This window comes from Copadichromis virginalis, linkage group LG11 (genome assembly GCF_057382275.1).
Source record: "Copadichromis virginalis isolate Kocher_CV1m ecotype Utaka linkage group LG11, C_Virginalis_male_GT1.1, whole genome shotgun sequence".
Lineage (NCBI taxonomy): Eukaryota > Metazoa > Chordata > Actinopteri > Cichliformes > Cichlidae > Copadichromis > Copadichromis virginalis.
The window spans coordinates 16,858,180-16,884,981 of record NC_140628.1 but is presented as its reverse complement, the minus strand read 5'-3'; the positions used below and the strand labels follow the sequence as shown (position 1 = coordinate 16,884,981).

The following is a 26,802-nucleotide window of genomic DNA, read 5'->3' as shown; positions in this document are numbered from 1 at the left end:
ACAACTGCCCTCTTTCCAGCTCAACCTCAAATGAGAGAAGTCAGAGAAATATGGGATTACCATGAGTTATTTATGATGCTGAAACCCAAGAGCCCTCTTTATGAAATCATCTCCGTTGATTGGGCTGCTCTGTCGGAGGGCAGCATCTGATATGATTTCAAATGGTTTAACATCAAAGTGGCTTGTGTAAAGTATGAGTAGTTTTGCACACGTTCAATCAAAATACAGATCTTTATCGGCATCACGCTGATTGACACGAGCGGACTGTTGTGAAACAGATACCGCGGCTGTCATAGTCATTATGGATTTTTCTGTCTAAAGATACAGCTAGTGGGGAAAAAAAGCATGCGGCCTCCAAACTAAAACGCTCGTCAGCCAGCCAACATGCGCTGGACTCAGAAACCTCAAACTTTTGTGAAGTCGTATCCTAGATCAAGGTCTAACTGCTGCAGTTTAATTTCAAGAAGGTATTTTAAATTTACATGTTATAGTAAAGTTAAAATTTGACATTATATATATATATATATATATATATATATATATATATGTGTGTGTGTGTGTGTGTGTGTGTGTGTGTGTGTGTGTGTTAGAAGTAACCCATATGGAAAAGAAATAGTAAAAACTTATATGTGATTACTCATGAAAGTGGCCACTTTCTCATTACTTTCATACATTGTTTTAGTAAGTATCCAAAACATACAAGTTTCATTATATAATTTTTCAAGGGATCTTATATCTGTTTTCACTCTTATATGCTTTTCATACAAGTTTCACACAAGACAGATACAAACTTTATAAGATTTATATTTATCTTTTCCATATGGGAACAGGCTATAGATGAGGAGAGTGGAAGTCTGTCCTTAAGTTGTGCCTACTCAATGAAGGGGATAGAAAACCAAGAAGAGAAACACACAATGATACAATCAATGGCAGTCCATAGTTAATGAACTTTGTGACCTTTAGGAAAATGTACACTGCTCAACCAGATTCTGAGTATTTAATAATTCAGTTAGAGAGTAAGAGAGCCAAACAGAGGAGCATCTCTCACCCCATATAGTCAAGAATATCACTTTGTCCTGAGACAAAGCTTGACGTTTTATTGCTCTGACCAAGAAAACAAAAAGAAAAAAAAATCATTATGGAGACATTTGTGGTGGTTTTAATAAAAAGGCAGAATGAATGGACTAATGGGATAATCTATGCTAAAAACTAAACCCCCAAATGAGAGTCTATGACATTTGAAGCCATTAGTGTGGAGATTGTGGTCAGCGGCATGAATTTACATGTATGGGCATTAAAGAAAGTATGTGCTAGAAGTGGAGAGTGAGGAGGAGGAGATACAAGAGTAGCTTGATCTGCCATTGAGATCTTCTGAATGGGAGATCATAGGTGCATTATTGATGAGTCTCAGTTTGAGTTTCAGCTCCAGAGGAAATGATAAGATGTAATGCAATGGTCTACTGTGATCATGGACGCCATTGTCCTGCAGACTCCATTGCAGGCTGCTAAGTTTCCATCCTGCTGCCAAAGCATATCTCGTTTTACTCAACACAGCCTAGCTTTATTTATATAGCTTTTATCATGCACATGCGCTGCTCAAAGTGCTCCACGGGGGAAAAAAAGAAGATATTCATGCATGTAATTTTGCAAAACATACCTCTTTTAAATTACTTTTAAAGTACTTACTTAGGCCGCTATATCTTTTACTACCTGGGTCTCGGCTGTGTGGATCTTTCACAAAAAGAGAAGAGTTGTCTCTTCACTTAATTTGAGATACAGTAAACTAAAGGGGAACGTAAAGGATTAAAATTGCTATTTAGTCTACTAATCCTCTTCTCCAGGAGTTAAAAGTTTCTAAATAACTCTGGTCAATGGTTTACATTCAACACATAGGCTAACTTTTAGAATTAAATTGTCAGAACTACATGATTTTTGGAGACAATGAACTCATGTTAATTTGACATCAAATTTTCATTTAGTTTTAGTCACAGTCTTTTGACTAAAAAGTCATTTAGTTATCATTTAGGCATCTAAATTCTTTTATTTTAAGTTGACTAACTATCAAAAGGTTTTACTAGACTAAATCTATAGGTTGACTAAAATATAAAGTGTATAAGTTTGATGTGATTTTATTGATGAGAGTTGCTCCACATGGTTTACTAAGAGTCTTATTTTAGTTGACATCAAATGTGAAATGTGTCCATATGTCTGCTCCACTCTTCCTCCCAAGCGTTGACATTTTGTTGTGTTTTCATGAGTAACACGGAGCTAGTTGTACCGTTTCCTGGTGCAGATCAAAAGTGTGTGTCTAATGTTACAGCACAAGGAGATTACTTCTAATTGGATAATCTGTTGGAAAATCAAGTTTCATCATACTTTTTGTCCGTGGGTGTTAGTTTTTATTTAGTTATTGTCATGTTTTTGTCAGAAAAAAATGTTGTTGACAAAAACTATGATAAAAAAATTATTGGTCAACTAATTTAACACTGCATTGAACACCATCTGTAAACACGGTAACACATAAGTACTTATTTAAAATAATCTTGGATGCAAGCAAAAAGCTATGAAAATATTATAGCCTGAACCTGATTTATTGAAAACATGAAGGGCATCTATGTAACACAGATTTTTTTTAATGATAACACATGGTTAGCACTGTCACCTCACACCAAGTATGTCCTGAGTTCGTATCCACTGGCCACCTGGGGTCTTTCTGTGTGGTGTTTGCAAGTTTTCCCATGCATGCATGGAAAAACATGCAACCTATGCATGCAAGGGCTTTCACCAAGTGTTTTGGCTTCCTCCCACAATCCAAAGACAGGTATGCTGGCCACTTGCAGATTGCTACAGTTTGCATAGTAAACACTGACTTGCCTGCAAACACCCTCCAACTACTCTGGTTTTTCACTTACAAGTTTTGCATCTTCCATTAAAGAGTACAACCTGCTAGCAACCAAAATAATCTCACCAATGTTACCGAGCCACTGTCAGCAATCTCCTGGAATACTACCAATAATAATACCAACTGGTTGCCGCACACATTTTTTCCTTCAACACCTGTGGCTGTGTGATGGAGAACTAAAATAGTGTGAATGTGAGGGTGAATAGGTATCTGTTTCTATTCTTTAGCCCTTTGATAGACCTACAACCTGTGAGAGCTGAGACTGTGTTCAACCTCCCATTGACCTTGAAATGGATAAGTGTGAGAAAAGTGTGAGAAAATAGATGGACGGATTGCTATAAAAATAGAAAATGAACTATGTTTTTGAGCAGAGCTTAGGTTTTTCTTATACTTCTTAGTGCACCATCGATTTCTTTTGCAACTGTCCTTACAATAACGCTAGATTACATTTTTTTCAAATTCCACTACAACTTACTGCTATGGTTTCATAAGGTTGGAAAGTTCTTCAAATTTAAAAGCATTCTGGATTCTAAAGTGGTACCAATTTGGTCAAGTGACTAACTAACTATGGAGTGTAAATGCAATGGAAATTTAAAACAAATACCAAAGACAAAAACAAGGGGAAGAAATCTGACCCCTCAGCTAACTTGATTATTATTGCAGTGCTTACAGTGTTTTCTGTGCCTGCACATATAATCAATACCACTAGGCAATTTTAAGCGTGATCAGTTTGGATGGATTATTGCTTGGCAGGAAGGCTTTAACATTGATCCTCTCATCATGTCAATCACCAACAGAGACAACTCTGAAATCTTCAAGTTCCATACATCAGCAAGAACTGTTCACGATCAGGACACATCAAAAACATTCTGAGTCATGACAGTTTTAAAGGATCTGCTGAGGCCGGGGTTTTTATTACCCATATTGTAAGGTTTTTTTAGGGACTTGTGCAGTTTCTATGCTCTGCATCTATTTGTTTTCAGTATAGATCCGCTATCACTCTTTTAGGAGACAATTTCCAGCAACGGTGTGAAAAGACAGACTATGCAGCAATGTACTACCAAGAGAAAATACAGTTAAATTGTAATAATAATAATAATAATAAATTTTATTTATGAGCGCCTTTCAAGTCACCCAAGGACACTTTACAATAGGATAAAACACTTAGTAAAACAATGGCAGAATAAGAACAATAAAATAAAGCACAAGATAAAATGAACAAACAGTGGATTCACAGTGAATATGCAGATTTGAACAGATGAGTTTTGAGTTGGGATTTAAACTGGGGGAGAGAACCAATATTTCTTATTTCAGGGGGCAGAGAGTTCCACAGCCTGGGAGCAGAGCAGCTGAAAGCTCTGCTTCCCATGGTGGTGAGGCGGAAGGAAGGTACAGTAAGCTGGACAGAAGAAGAAGAACGAAGTGAACGGGCAGAACAAGTGGTGGTTAACAGGTCAGAAAGGTAAGAAGGAGCGAGGTTATGAATGGCCTTGAAGGTGAGCAGAAGAAGTTTGAAAATTATCCGGAATTTCACATATGTAAATGGTCGAGAAACCTGTAAAGAGAATGTTCTGTAATTCTGTGAAGTCAGAATTTGTTTATTGTATTCTTAAAGGGTTAGCAGTGTCATGAGCTGTTAAACTAACATGCATGTCCCCCTTTTGGTAGTGAGAGTAATTACACAAAGGATGTTGACTGGTACTTAGTATAGCCTTGCAATGAAAACAAGTGCTATCATTTATTTATTTTTATCTCTATTCTCAATATGTCCCAGAAACATGTTTTGGCTACATTGTTGTTGCTGTTGCTTCCTTAGTCTGAGCAGATTTAGCTTTCGGTTGCTCTCTTTAGCTCTAGCCAACCAACTGAGCCTGGTTGACCTAGAACACATCACTACAGGTGGGCCGGCCTGGAAATGTTGGAACAGACATCAGATTTATAACAGAGATTTACCCAGCGCTGATAGTTGTAAGGGCTAGAATGTGATTGTTGTTTGATTTCAGTTGGAATCAAACAAGTGCCCTCTCTGCTATATTTGTCCAACTGCTGGAGCTAGTTCCTTCATTCATTCCTGCTGCTACGGGGGCTGAAATCCCATCTAATGAACAGCAGATAGCAGAGACTGGCTCAAATCAGTGTTGGGAAACTGGGACTGGCTGGTGAAACGCAGAGTGAGTTGTAATATCCTACTTTTCTCCCAGCTGGAGCAGGCTTGAAGCATGTAACTGATCGTGTCCGCATGCATATTTTACACTACAGCTCAGGTGTAGTGTTTCAGCACTTGCAAAGAACTGAACAGATTTGATAAATATAGACTACAAGACCCATAAGAAAATAAACATATATGGACCAAGCTTGCTACTGTTTTTGCTTCATCATTTAAGGAAACAGTATGATCGCATTACACTGTACTTGCTAGTTATTCTTTCAATGGATCATACTTTTACCATTCATAACCCTAATGCTACATGTCCTGCAGGTATCACAGGTCGCCCTATAAAAGCCCTTATTTCCACAAATTTACTTTTTCTTACTTTCTGTTTGATTCCCTTTTACATCTTTAGTGGGTTTTTTGCAGGTAAAACGCTGAAACACTCAGTACTACACTTTTGCAAGTGGGATTGTCAGCTGTGTATATACTGCATAACAGGCAATAAACATAAGATGTCAACTCTATATACACACTACATCAAAATCTTACCCAACATTTTCTGTCTTAAAAAGCAATAATTCATAAGTCAAACATTACATCAGAGTATGTATATGCCTCATTTGGCTTCACAAAAGAATGAGAGATTAGGTCGGAGGAGTGGATCACGATGCACATACTAACAACACTACTGTGGCGGGGTGTGGCTTGTGGCTCAGCTGCGGGGGAGGTGAGAAGCAGTGGGTTCAGGATGTGGTGTCAGGGGAGGCTGACCCACTCAGCTGTTCTCCATCACCTGGTCATGCCTTCCCTGTTTCAGCAGGATGAGCGGGAGAGCGGTGTTCTGTAAGGGGACAAGGCAACTGGAAAGCTGCACAAGAAAAGAAAATATTGTAAATGGAAGCATCCACATGCCTACAGCGCTGTGGGTCCTTCATACCACAACTACAATTACTGGCAACTCTACAGGCCCCATACACCAATCACACAGTTAAACCAGCCGATTAAAACCGAAATAAGTCAATATTTATCATTGCATAACTCAATTGCAAAACTCCATTTTCTCATAATGGCCTCTGATAATGAGGAAGCTCTTCTTTGTCATGTGACTGAAATGGAGCCGAATCATTGGATTGTTACAGTAAGTCATGACAGTTTATTGGCATGGAATTCCATAATGGCACAAATCAATAGGAACCCTGGAGGCTTTCCCCTCAGCCGGATTTGACACATTTGAATAAGTGCCGCTGAGGGGGCGCAGGCTTGTATTGAGAGGATTCAATCGCTCAGCAAACAGTGTCATGTTAACCAGAGTGATCTTCATCTTCCAAGGAATAATCCCCAGATGAGGCAAACTGCGGCAGCAGGTACAAAAACAAAAACCATCAAAACTTTCCTGCTGGAGGACAAAGCTGGTCATCAAAAGCCATGAAAATCGTTTGAACAAATAATGCTTATGCGTTCTGAGAATAAAAGATACAATCAGGCCCGTGCCCTTCTCACCCCTCCTCCTCCTTTGAGATCTCTGTGTTGGGAATAATATAAGGCTTGAGGGAGCGGGTTGTGAGATAAAAGGCCACATCACGATGATGATCTCTATCGATCGGCAACCTTGGGCACACAGAGGAGGTCCGGCATTTGTCACGTCGAAGCTGAACCCAATAGCTGATCCACACCGCTCTCTGATGAATTGGCCCTGTTCACCAAGTTTGTTTAATTGATGACGTGTTCACTTTCAGGTGCACCACCACTATGTTCCACGCACTCATTGATTTTCCAAAAAACACCCCCACCGTTCCTCGTACTTCTTTTCCTTGTTTTCTGTAGGCACCTTACTGCACACTATAATCGCACCTTGGCTAGCCCTCAGTAGCATTACAAGGGGGATATCCTTTAGCCTGCATTTCACCGCTCACGTAGTTTTTAAGAAATGGATATGTAAAAGTGAAGGCGAGTTTGCCCACTCTGGAGGCGTTTTGCAAAATTACACCCACACAAAAATCCACAAAACCGTTTTTTTTTTTTTTGTTTTTTTTTGTTTGTTTTTTTTTGTTAACACACTTGACCGTGAATGTCGAGCCTATTAGTGCAATAATTCCCATTAAAAGTCATTTTTTAAAACTGAAATTAATTGTGATGTTTCTCACTTTTCTGAAACTTTCTGTTGCACTCTGTGGTAGGTGGTGCTAAATGGAGGGTATAATAACCACTGACTACAGTCAGTAGAGTGCATTAAAAATAATTCTGATGTTAATTTAGGACTACAAGCATCTATGTTGGTGAAATAGCCAATTCTTCATTGCAGCAAACTGTTAATGCCCACCAGGCTAAAGTGCACCATGCTTCATCAGCTCTTAACAATCCATACAGGAAAGAATTTGAGGTAACCACACAGTCCTATTCCAGGGGATCTGGGCTGCGTAACTTTGTCATCTTGAGAGCCTGCATGAAAACTAACACTTGCTGGAGCAGCCAAGCAACCAGTCAAGCGCTAGGTAGGCAGCTTTTGGCCATCACAGGGAAATTCCAGCCTAATGGGGGTTTCTGAGTTTCCAGTGTGTCCCTCTGCCATCCACAGAAAACACTGATTACCTGAGGTGTGCTATCACACACACACACACTCACACAGGCACGCACACACACACACACACAGCTTTCACACTCTCTTAACTTTGGAGTTTTTACTTCAGGTGGATGCACATGCTTTAGACGAGCAAAAACAGGAGAAGTGTGGGCGTGAATTTGACACTGAAATGAGCACAAAGCTAAATTTGTGGCATCATTATAGGACTTGGAATTTAAGCAAATATAAAGGATAGGAGATGAAGCACCTCAGCAGGTCACCGACCGACTCTCGAGCTGAGATATGGAAGTTTTAAAAAACCCCCACAAAAGACACAGCATCAACACAGGCAGAGAAATTGTGCAAAAAGGCACACTTTTGGATTTAAAGCACCTATCTCAGATCCCAGAGCCTTGAGAATGGGATTGGATTACTGTCGGCTAGATTTACTCCTGTGGCTCTTCGCCACTACATCATCGTAGGGCCCCCTGCCTCTGGATCAATGGGGATATTTACTGCGCCTGTTTCAGGGAGACTTTCACAGTAGGCAGGGCATTAAACAAACAGCCGACAGCCCCGTCCCAATGATGGCCTGTCTGTTCACACTGTGCCATGCCCAAATGTCACACATTTTCACTTCAAACAGGTAGCACACAAACATGAGTCAAGTGTAGATGAAACAAAAGGGGGCAGGCAATTTGCTCTGTGTGCTGAACAAAGAGGGGAAAGTGCCACATTTCACAAAAAGAAAACAAACTAAAGAAACAGAAAGGCAAGTCATGTTTACTTAGATAATTAGCCTTGTAACCCGCTCTAAGATTATACTTGTTAAAAATCTCTTAAATGGACACACCTCAAATAATGCCTTGTCTGCATTCCCCTGGTTTCTCATAAATGTTCTCTTTTTAACAGTAAAATAAAATTGCACTTCACATGTTGAGCATTCCATTGTATTGTATTGCTTAATGGAAAAAAAAAAAGGACAGAACTGCAACAAAATATCTAATTCTCAGAGGGGGTGGGAAAGCAACCCTACAGTGTGGTAATTTATAACCTCATATAACCCTCTAACTGCCCTCCTTTACAGCGCATCACTGTGAGCAGCAGCAGCCTGTTGAGCTATACACTTGAGAAGAAGAATCCCCGTTCAGGGCCTGAAACAAGCGTCTTTACATGCATCTATTCTGGTTCTTTGCAAAACGCGAGCGCATGATTGCAGGCACGAGCGGAATGTCATTCGTTTTCCTTCAAATATGGGCGAAATGAGCGCGTTCACAGAGGGAAACAGTCAGTATGAAATTTCTTCATTACTCCACAATTCCACTGACTAAGCCTGTGCGATCAGCTGACAGTGAAATGTCAAACAATGGGCTCGCAAACGGCAGTACGCATTACTGAAACGAAGAGAGAGAGCCCCCGAGGTCAGCCTCGGCTCACGTCCGTCAACGTGAAAAGTAATATGCGTGTAAAAGTCAAGGAGGAAAAAATAACAGAAAAATAAACATCTATGGCTCAGCGGTGAAAGCTCACCAGATGAGTTGTCACTTAGATGCATTGGATAACGTGTTGGCTCCCTTACTGATTTCGCTAAAGAACCAAAATAATACATTTCTCCGCATATCTATTATTAAATATTAACTGTTTTGAGTTTCCAGGCATAATAATTATATCTATGAGATCTATGGTTGTAACTTAAATGTATTTGCTGCTCATTTGATAGAAACTTTTCATGTAGCCTTTTAGTCTAAATGAATGTGTCCACACAGCAAATTGTAAAGTTACATCTTTAGATTTGCTGATTTTGAGTGACTTCATTTGTTTTTTGTTTTGTTTTTTTCCCTTAGAGAATGATTTATTGTCCAGCTCTCCAAACCGATATGAGAGTGCCTTTAAAGCTATGGTTATCTTACTTTATATAGGGAGGAATTCAAGATCAAGGTTATAGTCACATCTGCCAGCCAAGTTGCCAAAGATAAGCATTAAGAAAAAAGTCTTTTGTTCCAAGTGATTAAAGTTAGCCTTAACTTTCATCTTGCACCTGATGCGGCTTAATGTTGTTCACAGCAGGAATATTTTCTTTTCTCCCCCATCGCTAAGAATATTTGGTGTAATTCAGTCTTGTCTTTTTTATGTTGGAGAAAGTGAGAACACAGGTTTTTATGTGGGAGTGTGAAGCTGTGTGAAGCGTATGTGTGTGTGTGTTCGCACACATGTGGACCATGTGTCAAATGTCCTGCAGCAAGAAGGCTGCCATCGTTTTACGGCTCTCACACAAACACACACGCACGCACACACACACATAATAAGTTCGCTGATTCCCTCTCAGATGCAGCGCTGTCTCCTGGCAGACTGCAGCAGGAAGAGAAGAGGCTTTTAGGTATAAAGTGAACATTGTTTTACACATTAACACGTGATTCTTTCATTTAAATTACACAACAGTTATGGTTTGTTTATTTCTGTTATGTTATTATGTTATGGTTCATCATGGGTTTTGCATGTGCTTAGCTAAAGTCTTGACCCGCAGTCACAAATTATTTGTAGTGTTCTGATATAACAATTCAAACTGAGATGATCTAAAATATACAAATACAAGGACATTTGCTTAACTGTGTGTGCGTGTGTGTGCGTGTGTGTGTGTGTGTGTGCGTGTGTGTGTGTGTGTGTGTGTGTACGTGTGCATGTTTACCTTCAAATGACAAAGGAAAACAAGGATTGCAGCTTTAACAACCTTCTCTTTGCATTACAGACAATGAGATCATTTTAAAATTGTGTGCATTATTACAAATTGCTGCATCTTTTTTCCTTTTTTTATTTATAAATAATTATAAATGTGCCTTTTTCTGCACGTGCAGAATAGTGGATCTCCAGCAGCCGCATGCGTGTGTGTGGACAGAAGAGCACACACATACACACACATAAGTAAAATAAGTAAAAATATGCAGACAATTCAGTAATATTTTTTCTTGTAAATTGAAAAGCTCATTGCTAAGTAAAAACATAAACAAAATATTAATGAATGAATTTTTTTCTTGAAGAGCCTCTTTGAAGAAAATGCTTCCCAGACCATTATAAAGCATCTGGAAATGATTCCTTGTTTCCACCCATTTTTTATGACCCAAAAGAGGAAACATATCTTTGCTGAAAATCATTTTAGGCTCATCCAAAAAGCACCAGTTTGTTTTGGCAGATAAGATAATAAGCAATTTCTTACTAACATATCTGCTATATGTGTGGTGGAATTTCAAAAGCAAAGTTGTTGTTTTTGCAGATGTTTAAATAGCAATGGATTTAAAAGCTGTTTTCCACACTCACATGGTGGCTCACACTGCAAGACCAAATTTCAATGGTAATAATTAGGATGACTAAAAAACAAAAAAAAAAACAAAGAGAAGGAGAAAGCGTATTAAAGATAAGGAGACCACTGCAACACACACACCTGTTTTCGTTTTATTTTATTTAAGAAGGTTGATTGAGTGATGAGTTTGTACTCTGACGAGTAGCACAGATGCAATGACAGAGAACTGACTCTGCCAATTGTAGGAGTGGTATGCTGAAAACAATGAAAACAGCACGTGATAGATAGCTCAGTCAAAAGGTTAACGGTAACTCACAGACAAAACGTCTTGTTTTTAAAAAGTGCATTCACAAACATGACAAATACTCTCAACTCATGATGTCTATTTTTTTAAGTGATACAAAATATGCATACCTGTTTCAGATTTGTCTTTATTTCTATACATAGATATTTATTCAAAAGGGTCACTTTTTTTTCTTTTTTACAAAGGTTAAAAGCAGGGTTGTGGTCATAGCAGCTTCGGATATCTCTAGCTTCTTCACTGTGTTATGAGATAATCATAGTCTCAACCGATATCCAAATAAAACCTACTGTTTTTCTCTGTTGTTCAACTCAAATGACATATTGTCTTCATTGAAAGAGATTTTCATGAGTGAAGCCTGCAGTTTAGAAAAAAAGATCAATAAAATGCTTGGGCCATTAAATATATTTTTGTATACCCGCTTTTTTTTGTCAATATCATAAATACTAAAGACACACGACAATAATATAAGACAATGCTGGGAGACTAAATGTAAAGATTAAAATAGTTCAAACATTATTTTTTTCAAGTTTTCTAGATCATGAAAAAAAAAAATCAGGCGAACACAGAACGTTATACTTCAGTCTTTTCTTCAGTCTATCCATGGCCCTTTATATTTAAAATAGCAACCATAAACGAGGTTGGCAGACATTGTTCAGACTGACTTTGAGCTAAAACTCTGTCCTTTTTGTGTTTTAGTCCTGTCCAGATAAGATGCTTGCTAATCATAACTGAGGCAGGATCCTGGTTTTCAAAGGAATTCATAAAAGCAGTCAAACGTACTGATAAAAACCAATAAGTACCATGCAAATCTTGCAAGACGACATATTCTCAAACAAGAGACAAAGTATTCTTCGTATAGGCGAAATATCAAGTGAGCAGGGAATGGGTGAAAGGCAAAAACCTCTAATCAATACTAAATACTATGTTTCCAAAAACAAACAAAAAATATTTAATCTGTACATAATATAGTACGCATGAGTTCAGACTGGATCAGCAGTTTCTTTCCTCATAAACAGCCTTGTAGTCTTTGCCTACCTGGAATTATACAGAAAAGTCTCTTTAATTGATCCCAATTTCTTTGTTCTCCTCCATAAATCTGGAGAAGGGACGGTTAGCTGTGACATCCAGACCAGTCTTTTCCATACCCGTCATGGGAGGGCTGCTGCCTGTGTGAACGCGGTCCATCCCTCCAGGCATTGCTCCCAATGAAGTGATTCCTGCGCCACCAAGGCTGACGGGCAGCTGGGGGATGCCTCCATTCTGGATCACAGAGATTTCATTGTTCTTCATGGCCAGGCCATTGGTGATGGCGGCTGCGTACTGGTTCCAAAAGCCCGGGTCAACGTTCATGGCCCGAGCAGCAAGATCTTTCTGAAACATCTCGCTGAACTTCATGGCGTCCCCACCCAGCAGGGCCATGGGATTCTCCACAGACAGTCGTCGACCCCTTCGGGCTGGGGCATTGTTCCACATGTGCGTTCCCATGTGAACCTAAAATTATCGACAAAATGACAAACAAATGAAAAAAATAATGATTCTGTAATTGTAAATGGAAAATACTTGAAATAGAAATTGTGTGGGATGTGCTGGAAAGGAAAACTAAATGTAAAAACATATAAGGCCACATTTTTGGAAGGCTCTCTGTTTTGTGCTTCTTTTTTCTTTTTTTTAATTGATACATAATTTTAAGCAAATAAAATGTATTAATGTAGTACTTTTCAAGAGCAAAAAACTGTTTGTTGGCAAAATCTGTAAATATTACAGAGCTTTGAACCTATGTAAAACTCAACTGATGCAATGTACTTTAAGCTGGGTCATACCTTGAGATTGCCCTTTGTGGTGAAAGCCCTTCCACAAATAGAGCAGGCGAAAGGTTTCTCCCCAGTGTGTGTACGCTCATGGATTTGCAGAGCACTGGCTGAGGAAAAGTTTTTCCCACACGACTGGCAGTTGTGCTGCTTAGGAGTGCGTCGTGGAGGCGGGGGAGCCAACATGGGGTTGATGCTAGGGCTCATGGTGGTTGGGGGCGCTGCAGCTGGAACCTGAATGCCCACGGGCAGGTGAGGGTTGTCGCTCAGAGACATTGACTTCCCATGGCCGTTCATTTCCATTTTAATCATGTTTGATGCAGTGCTGGCCAAATTGGGAGTGCTCAGCCCTGAACAAACAAAAGTAAAAAAACAGAACAATTCGATTTATATTCTATTAGTAAAACACCAAAAGCTTTTGAACAGTCAGAATTTGACTTGAAAATCTAAAAAGTCCCTGCTGAAATCTTATAGTTATTTGGTCAAGGTCCCTATTATTCATAAACAACTCTTTTCTATTTTTTCATTCTCTTACTGTCAACAATTTTTCATCTTTAAATTATTATGCTATTGAGATGTTGTTATTAATTCATTATTATGAACTCCCAAATGTGCCCAGATAATGAATTCACTTTAGATTTGTGTTTTTGCACATACACACCTCGATCTCTGTTTAGAAACAGCACGTTGAAGTGGCTCTCCTCTTTGATAAAGTGCCTGCCTGGCTGAGTGGCAGTCAGGTCAAGGGCCCCAGTGCCTTCAGTTGCAGGAAGCGGAGATGGCGTCTCGGATTTTTCCGACTTTACTGTTGCCAGGCCAGCTGTATTGTTGTCTTGGACCTCCTCTGCTGTCATGGCACTGCTGATGTTATTATTGTTGAGTGCAGCAGGGGATTTGGATCGCTGGCTCTCAGAATGACTGTGGGCTGGGGACAAATGCTGGATAGAGCCAGAGGACTCAGACAAAGCGGGGCTCCCCAAGCTTTGACCCTCAGCATCCCCAACTGCAGACAGAGAATCAGTGGTAAAGCAGTCAGTCTCCCCTCCAAAGCTACTGCCATTCTGCAAAGGCTTCAGACCAAATGTACGAGTCATGTTGACGGTAGAGTCAATCATCTTCATCTGGTTCTCCATTGCAGCAATGCTGGAGATTACAGAAGTTGGTGGAGAGCTCCCAGGTGAAAAAGGTTTGGATGAGTCCATATCTCCCTCTTTTAAATCAGCTTCATCATCTATGGCCTGCTCCATTTCATCCAGAAGGTCATCATCATAATTGCTCATGGCATCTAAGCTCTTCTCATCAAAGGAGGGGTCAGTATCCATTTCTTGCAGGCTTTCGGGGATGGGTGTGTTGGGAATTTGCCCGCCCATGTGCATACGGATGTGCTGCTGTAGTACAACTGCATTGGTGAATTTCTTTTGACATATAGGACAAGAGTGCTGAACCCGAAGTGGAGGTTTGGACCTGTGGACACCAAAGTGTGTTTTCAGATTTCCCTTGGTTGTAAATGCCCGCCCACATATCTTACATTTAAAAGGCCTTTCACCAGTGTGGATGCGATAGTGCATCTTCAGAGCACTCTGGCAACTCAGAACACGGTGACAGATAACACACTGGTTGGGGTCAGTCATCTTCTTGTCAATATTCTCAACAAGCTGCTGCAACTTGGATGTCTCTGATGTTTGCATAGAGTCTAAGAGGCCTCCAAAGGGAAACTTGGCCTTAAAATGGTCTGAGAGCATGGGAAGGACAGGATGGGAGACAGAATTAGAGGCCGAGTTGGGGCTACAGATGGGTTCAGAGACCTGTCCACTGCTGGACGATGATGTGGAGGTGACAGTAGTGGAAAGAAGCACTTGAGTTATGGTCGTTGTGCTAGTCGTGTTCTCTCCCGGTCTAGTAGAGCAGCTTGCGGGCAAAAGAATGCCTTCGGGTTTCAGTAAAGGAGGTGCCTCACACCCTAGGCTTGGTTTTGGGGATGGTGAAGTAGTGGTCATGCATGAGTCAGTGATGATATTTGGGGACAAAGATGCACAGTCACTTGAGGGTGGGGATGGCCTCTGAGGAGACCTGTTGAGCGGAGTGAGGCTTGGAGACTCACCAAATCCTCCCATCATACTCGGTAATGTTGGAGGCAGCTGGAGTCCGACAGAGGTGGGAACTGTGGGAAGAACTGGCTTACTGTCTAGCCATGTGGTAACAGGTTTTTCTGGGGGCAATGACATGCCATATGGGATGCCTGAGCTTGTGGGAACATTGTCCAGGTACTCTGGCACAGGGTAGGGGTTCATCTGTATATGTGGGTATTTCTCTTTGTGCCTCTGGAAGTGGACTTTCAGATTCCCCTTGGTGGAGAAGCGGTTGCCACATATGTTGCATTTGTAGGGCCTTTCTCCAGTGTGGGAACGCAGGTGGATCTGTAGGGCACTGTCACTGCCAAACACCTTGGCACAGAACCGACACTTATGCTTGAAGAAGGGGTCCTCAGAGCTGGGCTTAGTGTCAAATACAGACACATTTGGGGGCTTCCCCTTGCGGTGCTTCATTAGAGCAGAGAGAGGATCGAGTGCATTGGCTGTGGCTGCTATACTGGCCAGTGGATTAGGGAAGATAACACTGCTCGAAGAGCTGTGAGGTATCAGCGGTAGACTGGAAGAAGAGCTCAGGAGGGTGCTGTGAGTGAGGGAAGGAGGGGTGCTAGAGTTCCTGGAAAGAGTTGAGCTGCTGCTAATGCCACTGCCTCCTGTTATACTACTACTAGTGCTAATGCTGTTGTTTGTGACAGAGGATGAGCAGGGGGGAAGTAGAGATGACAATCCAGTACCACTTGGTGGAGGAAAAGCTGAGTTAGTTGAGGATGTGATCGGAGCTGAAGAGTTAGATTGCTGACTGCTGCTTTGTGGTGTTTGAGAGAGAGGCCCTTCTATTGTTGAGGTCAGAGGTGAAGGTCCTTGACCATTGAGAGTGGCCGGCAGTCTAACAGGCAGCTGATGGACTGGGGGAGTGATAAAATTATGTAGCTGAAGCTGACTTGCAACAGGAGGGACACAGGAGGAGACGGGCCCCTGGCTTCCAGTAGCGTTGCTGTGATGGTGGTTAAGAGCAGGCTGTGGGGCAGACTGTCTGTTCATGAGAGCCACTTGACTGCGAATTTGTTCTATTAGCTGCAGCTGATGAATTTGCTGCTGTTGGAGGGCCATCAGCTGGTCCAAGATCATGGGAATAGCCATGGTGGAAACCCCACTGCCCGCTGCTGCCCTTACACTCTGTGAAAACTGGGCAACTGCAACACGGGTGCCATGAAGAGTCTCTAAGGTAACATTGGTGCTTGGCATGGCGTAACTGGTAACAGCAGAGGGAACGACATCATTGAGCTGAGGTAGGGAGCCATCTGGCTCAGGGGATGTCACATCTCTTTCTTCAGGATCCACATTTTTTTCGGGAGAAAGCTCCAGCTCCATCTGCTCGTCCTCCTTTTCCAGGACACTGACCCCATTTAAGGTTGCTGTCTCTGGGATGTCATCCCCCTCACCAGCAGGGCTGTGGCTCCCCTCCCTGGGGTCCTCACTGTCAGCCTGCTCACTAGGGCAGCTGGGTACAGGGGAGGGCTCTGTAGGGTACTCCTGTGAGGGGTTAGGTGTGTCCTCATTGTCATTCACTATAAGCACCAGGGGGTTCTTAGTGCAGCTCTTTAAATGTTCACAGAAGTCTGACCATTTGAAGAACTCAGCACAACACTTCTCACATACATGGGTCTCCTCACTGCCACTGCGGCTCTCATTCCCGCTGTCGGCATCATCCAGCACATCACCTCGGGCTACAAAAAGCAATGGGAGGGGGGTCAGAGGAGTGAAAAGGGACAAAAAGAAACCAAAGGGAGGAGGGAGGGAAGAAAGAAGAATTAATGAATAAATAATCAATAAAGAATCCACACATATTTTCCAGTGCAGTGCTGCAAAGATTTAACCTTTGATTTTTTTTCTCTCTTTTAACATAACCAAAATCAATATTCTTTTTTTTCACTCTGAACAAATTGCCCTAGTTCACCAATTCTCAAGACCCAGATTTGTGCATTCACACACTCTCCATAGGGCCAGGTAATAATTTTCTTTGTGCAATCCATCAAATTATGAGGGCCTATCAGTTGTGGATACTGCCACTTAATGAAATTCCATAGAACATATTGATTTCCAATATTTCATACAATTCACAGCTGCCTCATCTGTTGGGTACAAATCAGGACCTTTGATGGCCCTATTAGGATTCCCCTCTGCTATCAAGCTCAGTCATTTCCACTTGAATTTCAAATGCCTGGCTTTCCATTTAGCATCGCAAAGGTAATGCTAGAGCCCTGAATCTAAGCAAATAACTATACTGAACTTTTGCCACATTGTCACAAAAATGCATTATCATATGTAAGTAATGATATCTGTTGACTTTCAACTTTTTTTTGTACACTATCTACAAATAGAAAAAACCCATAAATCTTGACCTTTTAAAATGTGCGCTTTAAATCACTATAATTTAAAAGTTTTCACAATTTCATTCTTTTTCAAAATGTTCCCAATAGAAAACATTCCCTTTAAGTTAGGCAACACTCAGTGTGTTACTCCTCTCTCTCCACTGGCCATGCTCTCTGACATAAGACTCAACAAATTACATGCTAGTGCCATGGCAGCAAAGTCACTGATTAGTTACACATGTTTAATCACAGTTGTAGGAAGCCACTTCCTCTTTGACATGCAACCATCAAGAGTCAAACAGACCCGTGCGAGCTCCGAGCGTGGACCAAATTCACACCTGATATAAACCATGTAAAAATGGCCTCCTCTTATTAACCCCCCCCCCCCCCCCCCCTTAGTTATAGCGTGCGGGTCTCTCTGTCGGGGATGTCTGCATAAATAAAAATGTCTGAGTAGGAAGCACACTCAGTCACCACAAGACATCTAGCACGTACTTTATTTCGTAGTCGTCTCCTGTTCAGTTTACATTTGACGACCAGCGAATACCTGGTAAACTATTTATCCACAAATTAAACCACTGTGTATACACATTTAAAATGTTAAGACAATTTCATGGGCAATTGCTGGAAATAGAAAAAGATTTACTTCATGCAAAGGCTGCTATAAAACAAGGTTATGTTCTTCAGTGATCCTATATTGTTTAAAAGTAGTTAATAACTAAGAAAAAAGTTAAATTCGGGTTAATTATTACTGTATGTGTATGACAAAAAAATCCCAAAGCATAAAAGTTGCATGTCTGAATTTAGCTGCTTTCACTTGTGTATATTTTCCTTTTTCCTCTAAGCAGCTCACCCAGTGGGCTAAACCAGCTTGTTCACTAAATTTTAAAAAAAGAAATCAGAATCAGAAAATTCCTTGGAACATATAGTGCACATTTCCTTATCATTAAAAGACCCGTTATGCTTTTCAAGTGAGCAATCGAGATTCATACATTGCTTGTGCTAACTTCAAAGGTTAAAGTGGAGTAAACCATAGCAAAGCAGAAATGAAGCATTTTTGCCAATTACAGTGACTCATTAGGAAAGAAATTCATCACTCCTCCTGTAATTTGTGGCCAAAGGGGCCATGCGCCATCGTGGTCTGGTGTCTGTGACTTAATTAATTATCAGCAGAACAGTTTTGGACAGACTCCGTGCTCTCATCCTCATTGGGGTTAGAGCTGACAAAGTAAGATATTATTTTACTAAATCGTGGGTGCTGCCAGTTAAAAAGAAAATCAATTAAGGAATTAAAGGAAAAGAAAATGTAAAATTCTTATGGTTTTATCCCAAGACATACATTGTACGTTGAGACCTCGGTATTAAAAAAAAATCCATTGAAAAACAAATTAGTCATTTAAGCTCAAATACAAAACAGAAATTGACAAGTGAAAAGGAGCAAGTGACTGGAAACGTCAGCGACACGTGACGGCAGGCTAAAAAGCTCCTTAGCCCAGCAGCGGACAGCAGAACTCATTTCCATAATTGAGGGTTGAAAGGTCAACACAAATGAGTAGGCATTGTGTTGAGCTGATTAGTTATTAGAATGGTATTACTGTCAATCTCTTTTATTCATTCATACAATTACAAGTGGGGGTCTTTGTATGCCTCTGACCTCTCGCTCTCGCGCACACACACACACACACACACACACACACTGACACGTTTCCTAAGACGGACAAAGAGAATTCACAGATTATGTGCATATGTACGAGGACAAACACCTAAAAAATTACGACACGTAGACCTGCAAAAGCATGCTTTTTTGCCGTTAGTAGAGTGTACCAGTCACCTCTACACATACACAGGCCTCTGCTCCTAAATTGACTTATTTTCAAAAAAACAAAAACAAAAAAGGAAAGAAAAGACTCTTATAAATTACATTTTGTCCATTAAAAAAAATCCTTCCTGTCTGATAACTTTAGTAACTTTAGAGCGCTAATTATTATTATAAAATAAAAAAAATCTTATGTCCGATGCTTTTTTTAAAATTCAAATCTGAACGCTGTGTAGTTGTATGAAATACACTGCCTCTTTAAAAATGTGCACGCCGCTAAAAAACAAGGAAAACACACGAAATTGCCGTTTTCAGGTTTACTTTGACTAATGCTACAGTTAGTCAGCATTAATCATAGAAACACAAATTACAGCTGCGTGCATTGCAGATTATTGTCATACTTCCCGAGGAAAAAACAAACAAACAAACAAACAAACGAGCATTAGGAAAGCTCATAATCTTAAAACAACTGTGTTGCTTTAACCTGTACAGTGCTTTTGTGCTGTGGAGCTAAGAGGCGACATTTTGTGGTTGCTTTGGGTTTGCAATGCAACACAGTGGAAAGGGATGCATGCATACGTGTGTGTGTTTCTATATGATTTTATATGTGTTTGTGTTGGGGAAGGGGCTAATATTGATTTTCCTATAGTATGAAAAAGAAGGGGACGGAAAAAAAATCCCATCCATTTTTCATTGCTTTAAGAGTCTTCATTTACGAATATTAAGTTGAAGGTAGTCAATAGGGGGATTGTAGACATTGAATCTGTGTGTCCGCTATCTTGCTCAGCAATCTCTGGCATGCCAACTGAAACTGCTAATCTGACATATTATATCAGATGAGGTATTCATGCTTACCACAGATTCTGTGAAAGTCACAGAGCCGGGCATTGAGAGAAGCACCGAAGCCTTGGCCAATTACAAATTTTCCCATTCTTAACAATTTCCAGATTCACATAATGAAAACAAACAGCAATGACAGTGGGAGCATTTACCCTACGTCGAGGTATTTCAATCTCAGTAAGTGCAGGGTATTGTAATTTAAATGCGCAATTAAAAAGTCTTCATCATACCCCGAGAACTTACATGTCATTTACACCAACAGCAGTCTGTGAGAGCAGTATATCGTGACCAGCCTCTGTGATTGCGCTCTTCCTAAAAAAGGGCCCCTCCTTCTGCCCCCTTAAAATGCATTCTTCTCAAGAATGTGAGGATAGCTTAGGACCCTTAAAGAGAGATGCATCCCTGTTGGTCCTGCTCAAGCTGGAAGTTGAGGGGGGAAAAAAAGAAAAAAAAGAGGCCTGCTGCGTCCAACAATGTTGGAATTTGTGGCCTGATTAAATTTTTCCATTACACTTTTTGACACACTTCCGCAACTCTAATCGTGAGTACAAAAAAATAAATAAATAAATAAAAAATAAAGACGTTTCAAGTTATTTTAAGTTGTTTGATGAGACATTTTAACTGAGACACAGCGTGCACTCTGCTTCGTTCTAACTGGGACATAATCTGCACCGGAAGAAGACAAATGTCACTTAAATTCTGAACATTTGTAGTTAGTTCATTTTTGTTTAAAAGAATGACTCTTTAGCATACTGGTTAAGCGTCCTAGCAAAGTTAAGATTAACTGCATGTTTGCATGATTTAAAAAATAATAATAATCAAGATTCAATAAAAAAAGGAAATCTAAATAATTATGCTGTCCTGCTGTACCCATGAAGCATATCCACGAATGACCCAGTGCATCCTCGGACTTGCAGAGGCTCAGTCGTCCTCAGCACAGCGCTGTGAGTGTGTGTCATCGGCCTGGTCAGCCCTACTGCAGAGTGGTACAGTCATATCTGCCCCAACAGAGAGGCCTTTGTCATGGCCTGCAGATGTGGAGCAGCCAAAACATTAACGATTTGTTTGTGTAAGCATTTGCAATACAGTATTCAATGACGACACTCTGTCCAGATGATACTCGCCAAGATGCCTCTCTGCCTCTCTGCCTCCGGATTTACAAAAAGAGTCCGAGACGAGGCGCTCTCGTTCTCTAACGTCAAAGGAGATTTTTTATTAATCTTTGCTTGGGGTTTGTTTAAATCAAATTGAACTCAAAGCTATATGTTTCCTGTTTTACACAGAAGGCAGAGCTGCACATCTTCGCTCACACGTTGCTCCTCCGCGTCCCCACTTTCTGGACAAACTGGTGTTTAAAATCATCTGAATAAGCCAAAACCAAACCATCGAAACCAAACCATTTAAAGGAGAAATTTACCCCTTCTGCTGACTACATGTTAGCTTTTTACCTAAATCCTCCAAATCTGCTGTCTTGTCTAACATTAAATAGTTCTTCCCTTCCCTGTCTAGTCCTTCCTCTCAATCAGGATCTCACTTGTTCGTGTGCTGAGTGGTAATTAAGACACAGCCATATTTGAGTGCCTTCTTGAAGACATCTTTGGCACAACTATGTGGGTGGTCCACAGGCCTGCACCCAATGGTGAGAGTGGATTAAAACAAAAGGCAAACAAAGCCCCGCTGCAGGGGAAGTGGTAACAACCATGTTGTCACTACCAGCAGGGATTTTCTCACTTTATTACATTTTTTTGGATTCATAACCATACACGCCCGTGCCTCTGCTGCTATGACGAAAAGAAAGGAAAAGGGCTCAGCCCAGAATGAACTCTGAGAAGATTTTGACTTCAAACAATTGCGACTGTGACCTGAGCCTTGTTGTTACCTGTTCCTCAAGTGTCTCATGTTTTTCCAGAGTAATAATTTTAGAAAAAGAAATCTGCCTTTCTTGCTTGAACGATGCTGTGCATGTCCACTGACAACTGAGGAAATTTACCTTTGAAAATTCTTCTAAATCTTCGTGTGACAGCGCAGAGTTTGGCCACCATTGCTCCCCTGCACATTCACACCTTGAACGACACTGGATGCCGAGAAAGCGGTGGCGTGGTGAAAAGCCTGCTGCTGCTAACGCTTTCTAGGACACGAGGAAACTGCGCTGCCAAGGTCAACGGCACACATGTTCTAATTGTACAAGGAGCTTGACATCTAGCGGCAGGATCTGGCTGCCCGGGGCTACACAAAGGTTAAGACAGCAAGCTTTATAAAAGCACTTCCAAGCAGACCACCCCCTCCTCTTCCCTTTCCCCATCCTAGCACACACACACACACACACAAACACACACTCACGCACACACACAAAAACCCTCCCATGCCCCCAGGAGGAAAGTGTCCGGAAAGCCTGAGGGGACATGATATGCCAGACAAGGGCTTGTTGGCACTTGATTTTAGTTTTTCATGTTTTCATGGATGCGGCACATTAAAGAGTACTCAGTAAGCTGCAGAGGGACAGCAGTCATAAATGCCACATACAAAGGAGACAAAATAATATTGGGAATATTTAGGGAAAATGAAGGTGTAAGCTGAAGCTTTGCAGGCACAGGGTTCGATTTGGCTGATTCTTTCCTTGTTTTCTTATTTGTAAGAAATGGTGAAGATCCCTGAGCACAATTTGAACACCACATTCTTCTTGACGTTCTCTTCAGCACTAAACTGAGCAAAAATGGATTTTAAGTCTCAGTCGAGCAGCGGCTGATGACTGGAACTTTTGAATCCCATCGACGTTAATACGCGGTGGTTATGTCAAGGCCAACAATCGATAGTGTTCGTCGCAAGCTGCACCACACAGCAACAGAGAGCGGAGAATCCGATCATGCTGCAACGACACACTGACAGGGTGACATTCGTAGCTCATCATGTAAGGTAGTGTTGGTTGAGGCATGGTATTATTAGGTTTATTTAAGTATGTATGGGCTCACTGTGCTCTGCCAAAGGCTTGAGATTGTTTCACTGCTACGTCTTTCCTGAAAACAAGCGAGCCAGTATAGTTGCTTCAGCAAGGAAAGAACATTCCACGGACACTTCCAGTCTCGAGCACAATGGCACTGACAGCATACAGTATGTTACCGATAACGCTGTCTGAGTCTGTGTGTATTTTAATTATGCCAGGAGGTGTGTGTTAATCTGTGGAATAAAATTCAGAATAAGTGTGTAGAGATTTTTTTCTTTTTAAATTCCTCTCTTTTTTTTTCCCTCTCTCTGTGGATCTGACTGTTTTCTGTTTTATAAATTGCAATCAACATTTCAAATCAAATATTTGTAACCTAAACTCGAAATCATCCAAACGTGAGATTTGACAGGAGCAAAAACAAGTTTGATTTTCAATCCACAATCCTACAGGAGTGCAACCTGATGGATGATTATCTCTGTACAGAATCTGAGCAGGGTCATCTGAAACACCGAATCAGGAAAAGTGTCTGTGTTTGTCAATTAGTCAGAAATTATATTTAAAAAAAAAGGAGAGATCCAAAGAGTAAACTGAACAAAAGAGTCGGGAATCATCAGTGTGATCCCCCACCCACCCACCCCTCACACCAGCATTTCCCCATGCAAAGAGAGCTTCTCCCCAGAGATTACATCACACATTTCTATTCTAAAGAAACCCTGGAAAATGTGTGTGTGCGTGTTCGCGTGTAAGTGTGTGTGTGTGCATGTGTGGGTGTCTGCGTCTGGGTGTGAGTGTTGACCAACATGGGCCAAGATAGAAAGGTATAAATAATAGCAGTGATTTGTTGAGAGCTCTGAGCTTCACTGATACCCAAAACACACACAAACATAAACACGCACACACACAGCTTTCTAAGTTTAAATAAGAGAAATGAAATTGACAAATTGTGATTTTTTTTTTAGTTTTCAAGTAAATTACAGTATTGTTGTTAAGATATGCTGCAGTAAATTGACATATTTTGTCTTATCCTCATATTTCCAATACATAAAATGATTTTTTTAAATGTTAGGTTTGCCACAATTTCAATAATAATCTGCCAAATAATGTGGGACTTGTGCTCTGTACGTTTTTTTGTTTTATAGAAATCCAGTCATATTATTCCTGCAGCACTTCATCTGCCTTCGGACCTGACTTTAGCCCTATAATGATAGTGTTTCTGCGCAAAAGCGCAGTATAAAGGACAAATAATCCTTTTTTCCCCCCACATGGCGAAGACGAGCTTTGTCAACCGATCTTGTCGATACTGTGCGCAAAAAGGAACAAATCAAGTGTGCTAAATTTATGTGGGGTGGGGAGGTGGGGGTAAACAAAAAGCATTTCCATAACAAAACAAGTCTTCGACCTGCAACAGATTCCGCAGGCGCTCAGGGACAAGAGACACACATGCAAAAAAAAAAAAAAACTAAACAAAAAAAAAAAAAAAAACAAGATAAAAAATAAAAAAATAGAAACGTATAAATTAAACGGCTTTTTAAATGAAGTGTTTTTTAAAAAAAAAAAACTATTACGACCCATTGCTTTCACATCTGCGGAATAAATAATTCTAAACCTCTGGGAGAAAAAAAAGCCAAATAATTTTCCAACTTCTTTCGTGTGTTTGTTACAGTTGTGCTTGCATTTCGGCGCGTGCGCGTGCACGTCCGAAACCAACTGCAAAAGTGTTGAAATACACTATTTTGCAGTGTACAGAGCTCCGAGATTTTTGTTTTTTAGACAGGCCTTTAAAATGGGCCTCCGGCACCTAATGTAGACGCTGTAACCAAAATGTAAACTCTTAACTATTATTAAAATTAACCTGCCTGACAAAAGACGATCATATGATGCAGGTTTAACAGTTTTTTGGGGGAGGGAGGGAGGGGGGACAAAACAGACACAAAACTTCTAAATCGTCAGACTTCTTCTTCGACTAAGGTGACACTTTTGACTTAATATTCGCATCGTTTTTTGATTTATTGCAAATGATTCCGCCTATGCCTATGAAATAAATCCAGTATCCCCACTACAAAAAAAACAAAATAATAATAATAATGATGATAATAATCCAAATGAATGTGTTAAAACGTTTGTCAAACAAAGTAAAGAAACAAACGTAAATTGAAGAGCAGAGCTGCGAGGGGAAGCTCTGAAAGCAGATCAGGCTAAAGGAACTTCAGCTGATCAAATCCACTCACCGTGCTCGGAAATCACCCCGGCTAGTGCGGGATCCTCGTCCGACTTGAGGTGCTGCGGTTTGGCTTGCTTGCGTCGGGACATGCTGCTGGCTTTAGTGGTGGCGATGCTGCTGCGTTTGCGCTCCGAGATGTGTCTGCGTTTTGCAGATACATCAGCGAAGAGCGAATCAACACACAAAAAGTTCGCAAACAGTCTGGTGGCGGAGAGAGAGAGGAGGAGAGAAAAAATATAAATCTGAAATTAGCCGGTGTTGCTGCTGCCGCTGCTGTTGCTGTGCGTTGGATTGCGCATGTCGGTATAATAATTATGATAGTGAATAATGCCTCGCGATTAATGGCAGTGTGTGAAGGTGGGGAGGATTGGCTGGAGGCCAATGAACGCGCATTGGATATGGTAATGAGGGACGGACTAAGCAATTAGCCGCTTCACTCTCAGACTTTATCCGTCTCTTTTGTCTTTACTATCCAACCTCCACCTCCCCAACAACACAAAACAACACAACACACCAAAATCTCTTGTTATACCCAGTTCACATGGGGTCTCCAACGAGGGGAACGCCGGGCTCCTTTGCCCCCTACTCCTTTGAGTAAGCGCACTGACTCACAAGTGCTAAGGATTCACCAGCGCTTTCTTCTTTTTTCTTTCTTTTCTTTGACGAAGTGTCTCTCCCTGGCCTCAACGATCCATCGTTTACCGCAAAACTTCAGAAAACGTTTTCTCGTTAAGTCTGTCCCGAGATACTGGCTCAGTTCTCGCAGCGCCTCTCTCTCTAACTTCTTTTATTTATTTATTTTTCTTGTTCTGTGCGTGTGGCGAGGTGAACACGCAACTCCTTGAATCGGACTCAAAGGAAGCGACGTCTAAAGTCGAGATGTGTCAGATTTCTGTCGGTGGACATCTTCCCAGTGAAGCAGCCGCTGTTTGAGTTGCTACACGGGCACCGGCAGCAAGGAGAAGTGGACGGGACGAGTTAAGTTCTTTGCAATAGAGCGATAAACTGCCACCAGCTTTTGCTTTTCTAAAGGCGCAGCTCCGCTCTCCAAACTTTGACGCGCGTCTTCCGAGAGAGCGGCGCCAAGATTAGCAACAGTGCTCCTCTCAGTAACAACAAGAACGTCTGTGTGATCAAACACTCGTGTGTCCGACAAAGAGAAGTCGCTTCGGTGCGTGTCTGACCGCGACGAAGTTCCTCCCGTGTACCTCCTCTCGCCGTGTATGCGCCCTCGGCTCGGTGCGCTCTCCAAAAGCGTCTTTTCTGGATATTTGCTGATCAAAAAAGCCCTAAGCACCACTTGATTTCCGAAAAAATCCAAACCAAAACAAACAAACAAAAAGAAAAAAAACTAAAGCTTTACTCGATGTCTTTCCTTCGCTCGGCTCTCGGGCTCATATCGAAACCAACTTTGAAGTTATCTTCTGGCAGCCCTCTAGCAGCGTCGGTCGGTCTGTCGCTGTTGGGCATGGCTCTGTGTGTGGGGGACTGCGCTGTGTGT

At 41.2% G+C, this 26,802-nt stretch overlaps 1 protein-coding gene across 3 annotated transcripts; it reads right to left on the bottom strand.

Annotated features, from left to right (window-relative positions):
- Positions 1 to 11,049: 11,049 nt before the first annotated feature.
- sall3a (spalt-like transcription factor 3a) lies at positions 11,050 to 26,797 on the bottom strand. 3 transcript variants are annotated; one of them, XM_085473365.1, is made up of 5 exons: positions 25,834 to 26,797; positions 25,309 to 25,502; positions 13,683 to 16,838; positions 13,034 to 13,371; positions 11,050 to 12,704 (listed from the first exon to the last, which is right to left on the bottom strand). In XM_085473365.1, the coding sequence occupies exons 2-5, from the start codon at positions 25,388 to 25,390 to the stop codon at positions 12,273 to 12,275; spliced, it is 4,008 nt and encodes a 1,335-aa protein (XP_085329491.1). In that variant the 5' UTR covers positions 25,391 to 25,502; positions 25,834 to 26,797; the 3' UTR covers positions 11,050 to 12,272. The 3 variants fall into 3 exon arrangements, with proteins under 3 accessions (XP_085329491.1, XP_085329490.1, XP_085329492.1); XM_085473364.1 differs by having other exon boundaries at positions 25,309 to 26,797; XM_085473366.1 differs by lacking the exons at positions 25,309 to 25,502; positions 25,834 to 26,797 and adding an exon at positions 16,896 to 17,080 and having other exon boundaries at positions 13,683 to 16,861.
- Between the last annotated feature and the right edge of the window lie 5 nt (positions 26,798 to 26,802).

Bases quoted from the DNA above. Each gene is read 5' to 3' on its own strand.
- sall3a (XM_085473366.1), bottom strand. From the start codon at position 16,957: ATGTGTGGATTCTTTATTGATTATTTATTCATTAATTCTTCTTTCTTC. The intron at 16,862-16,895 runs TTGGTTTCTTTT...CACTCCTCTGAC, and splicing joins TTCTTCCCTCCCTCCTCCCT to CCCCCTCCCATTGCTTTTTG. The intron at 12,705-13,033 runs GTATGACCCAGC...CGATAATTTTAG, and splicing joins CCACAAAGGGCAATCTCAAG to GTTCACATGGGAACGCACAT.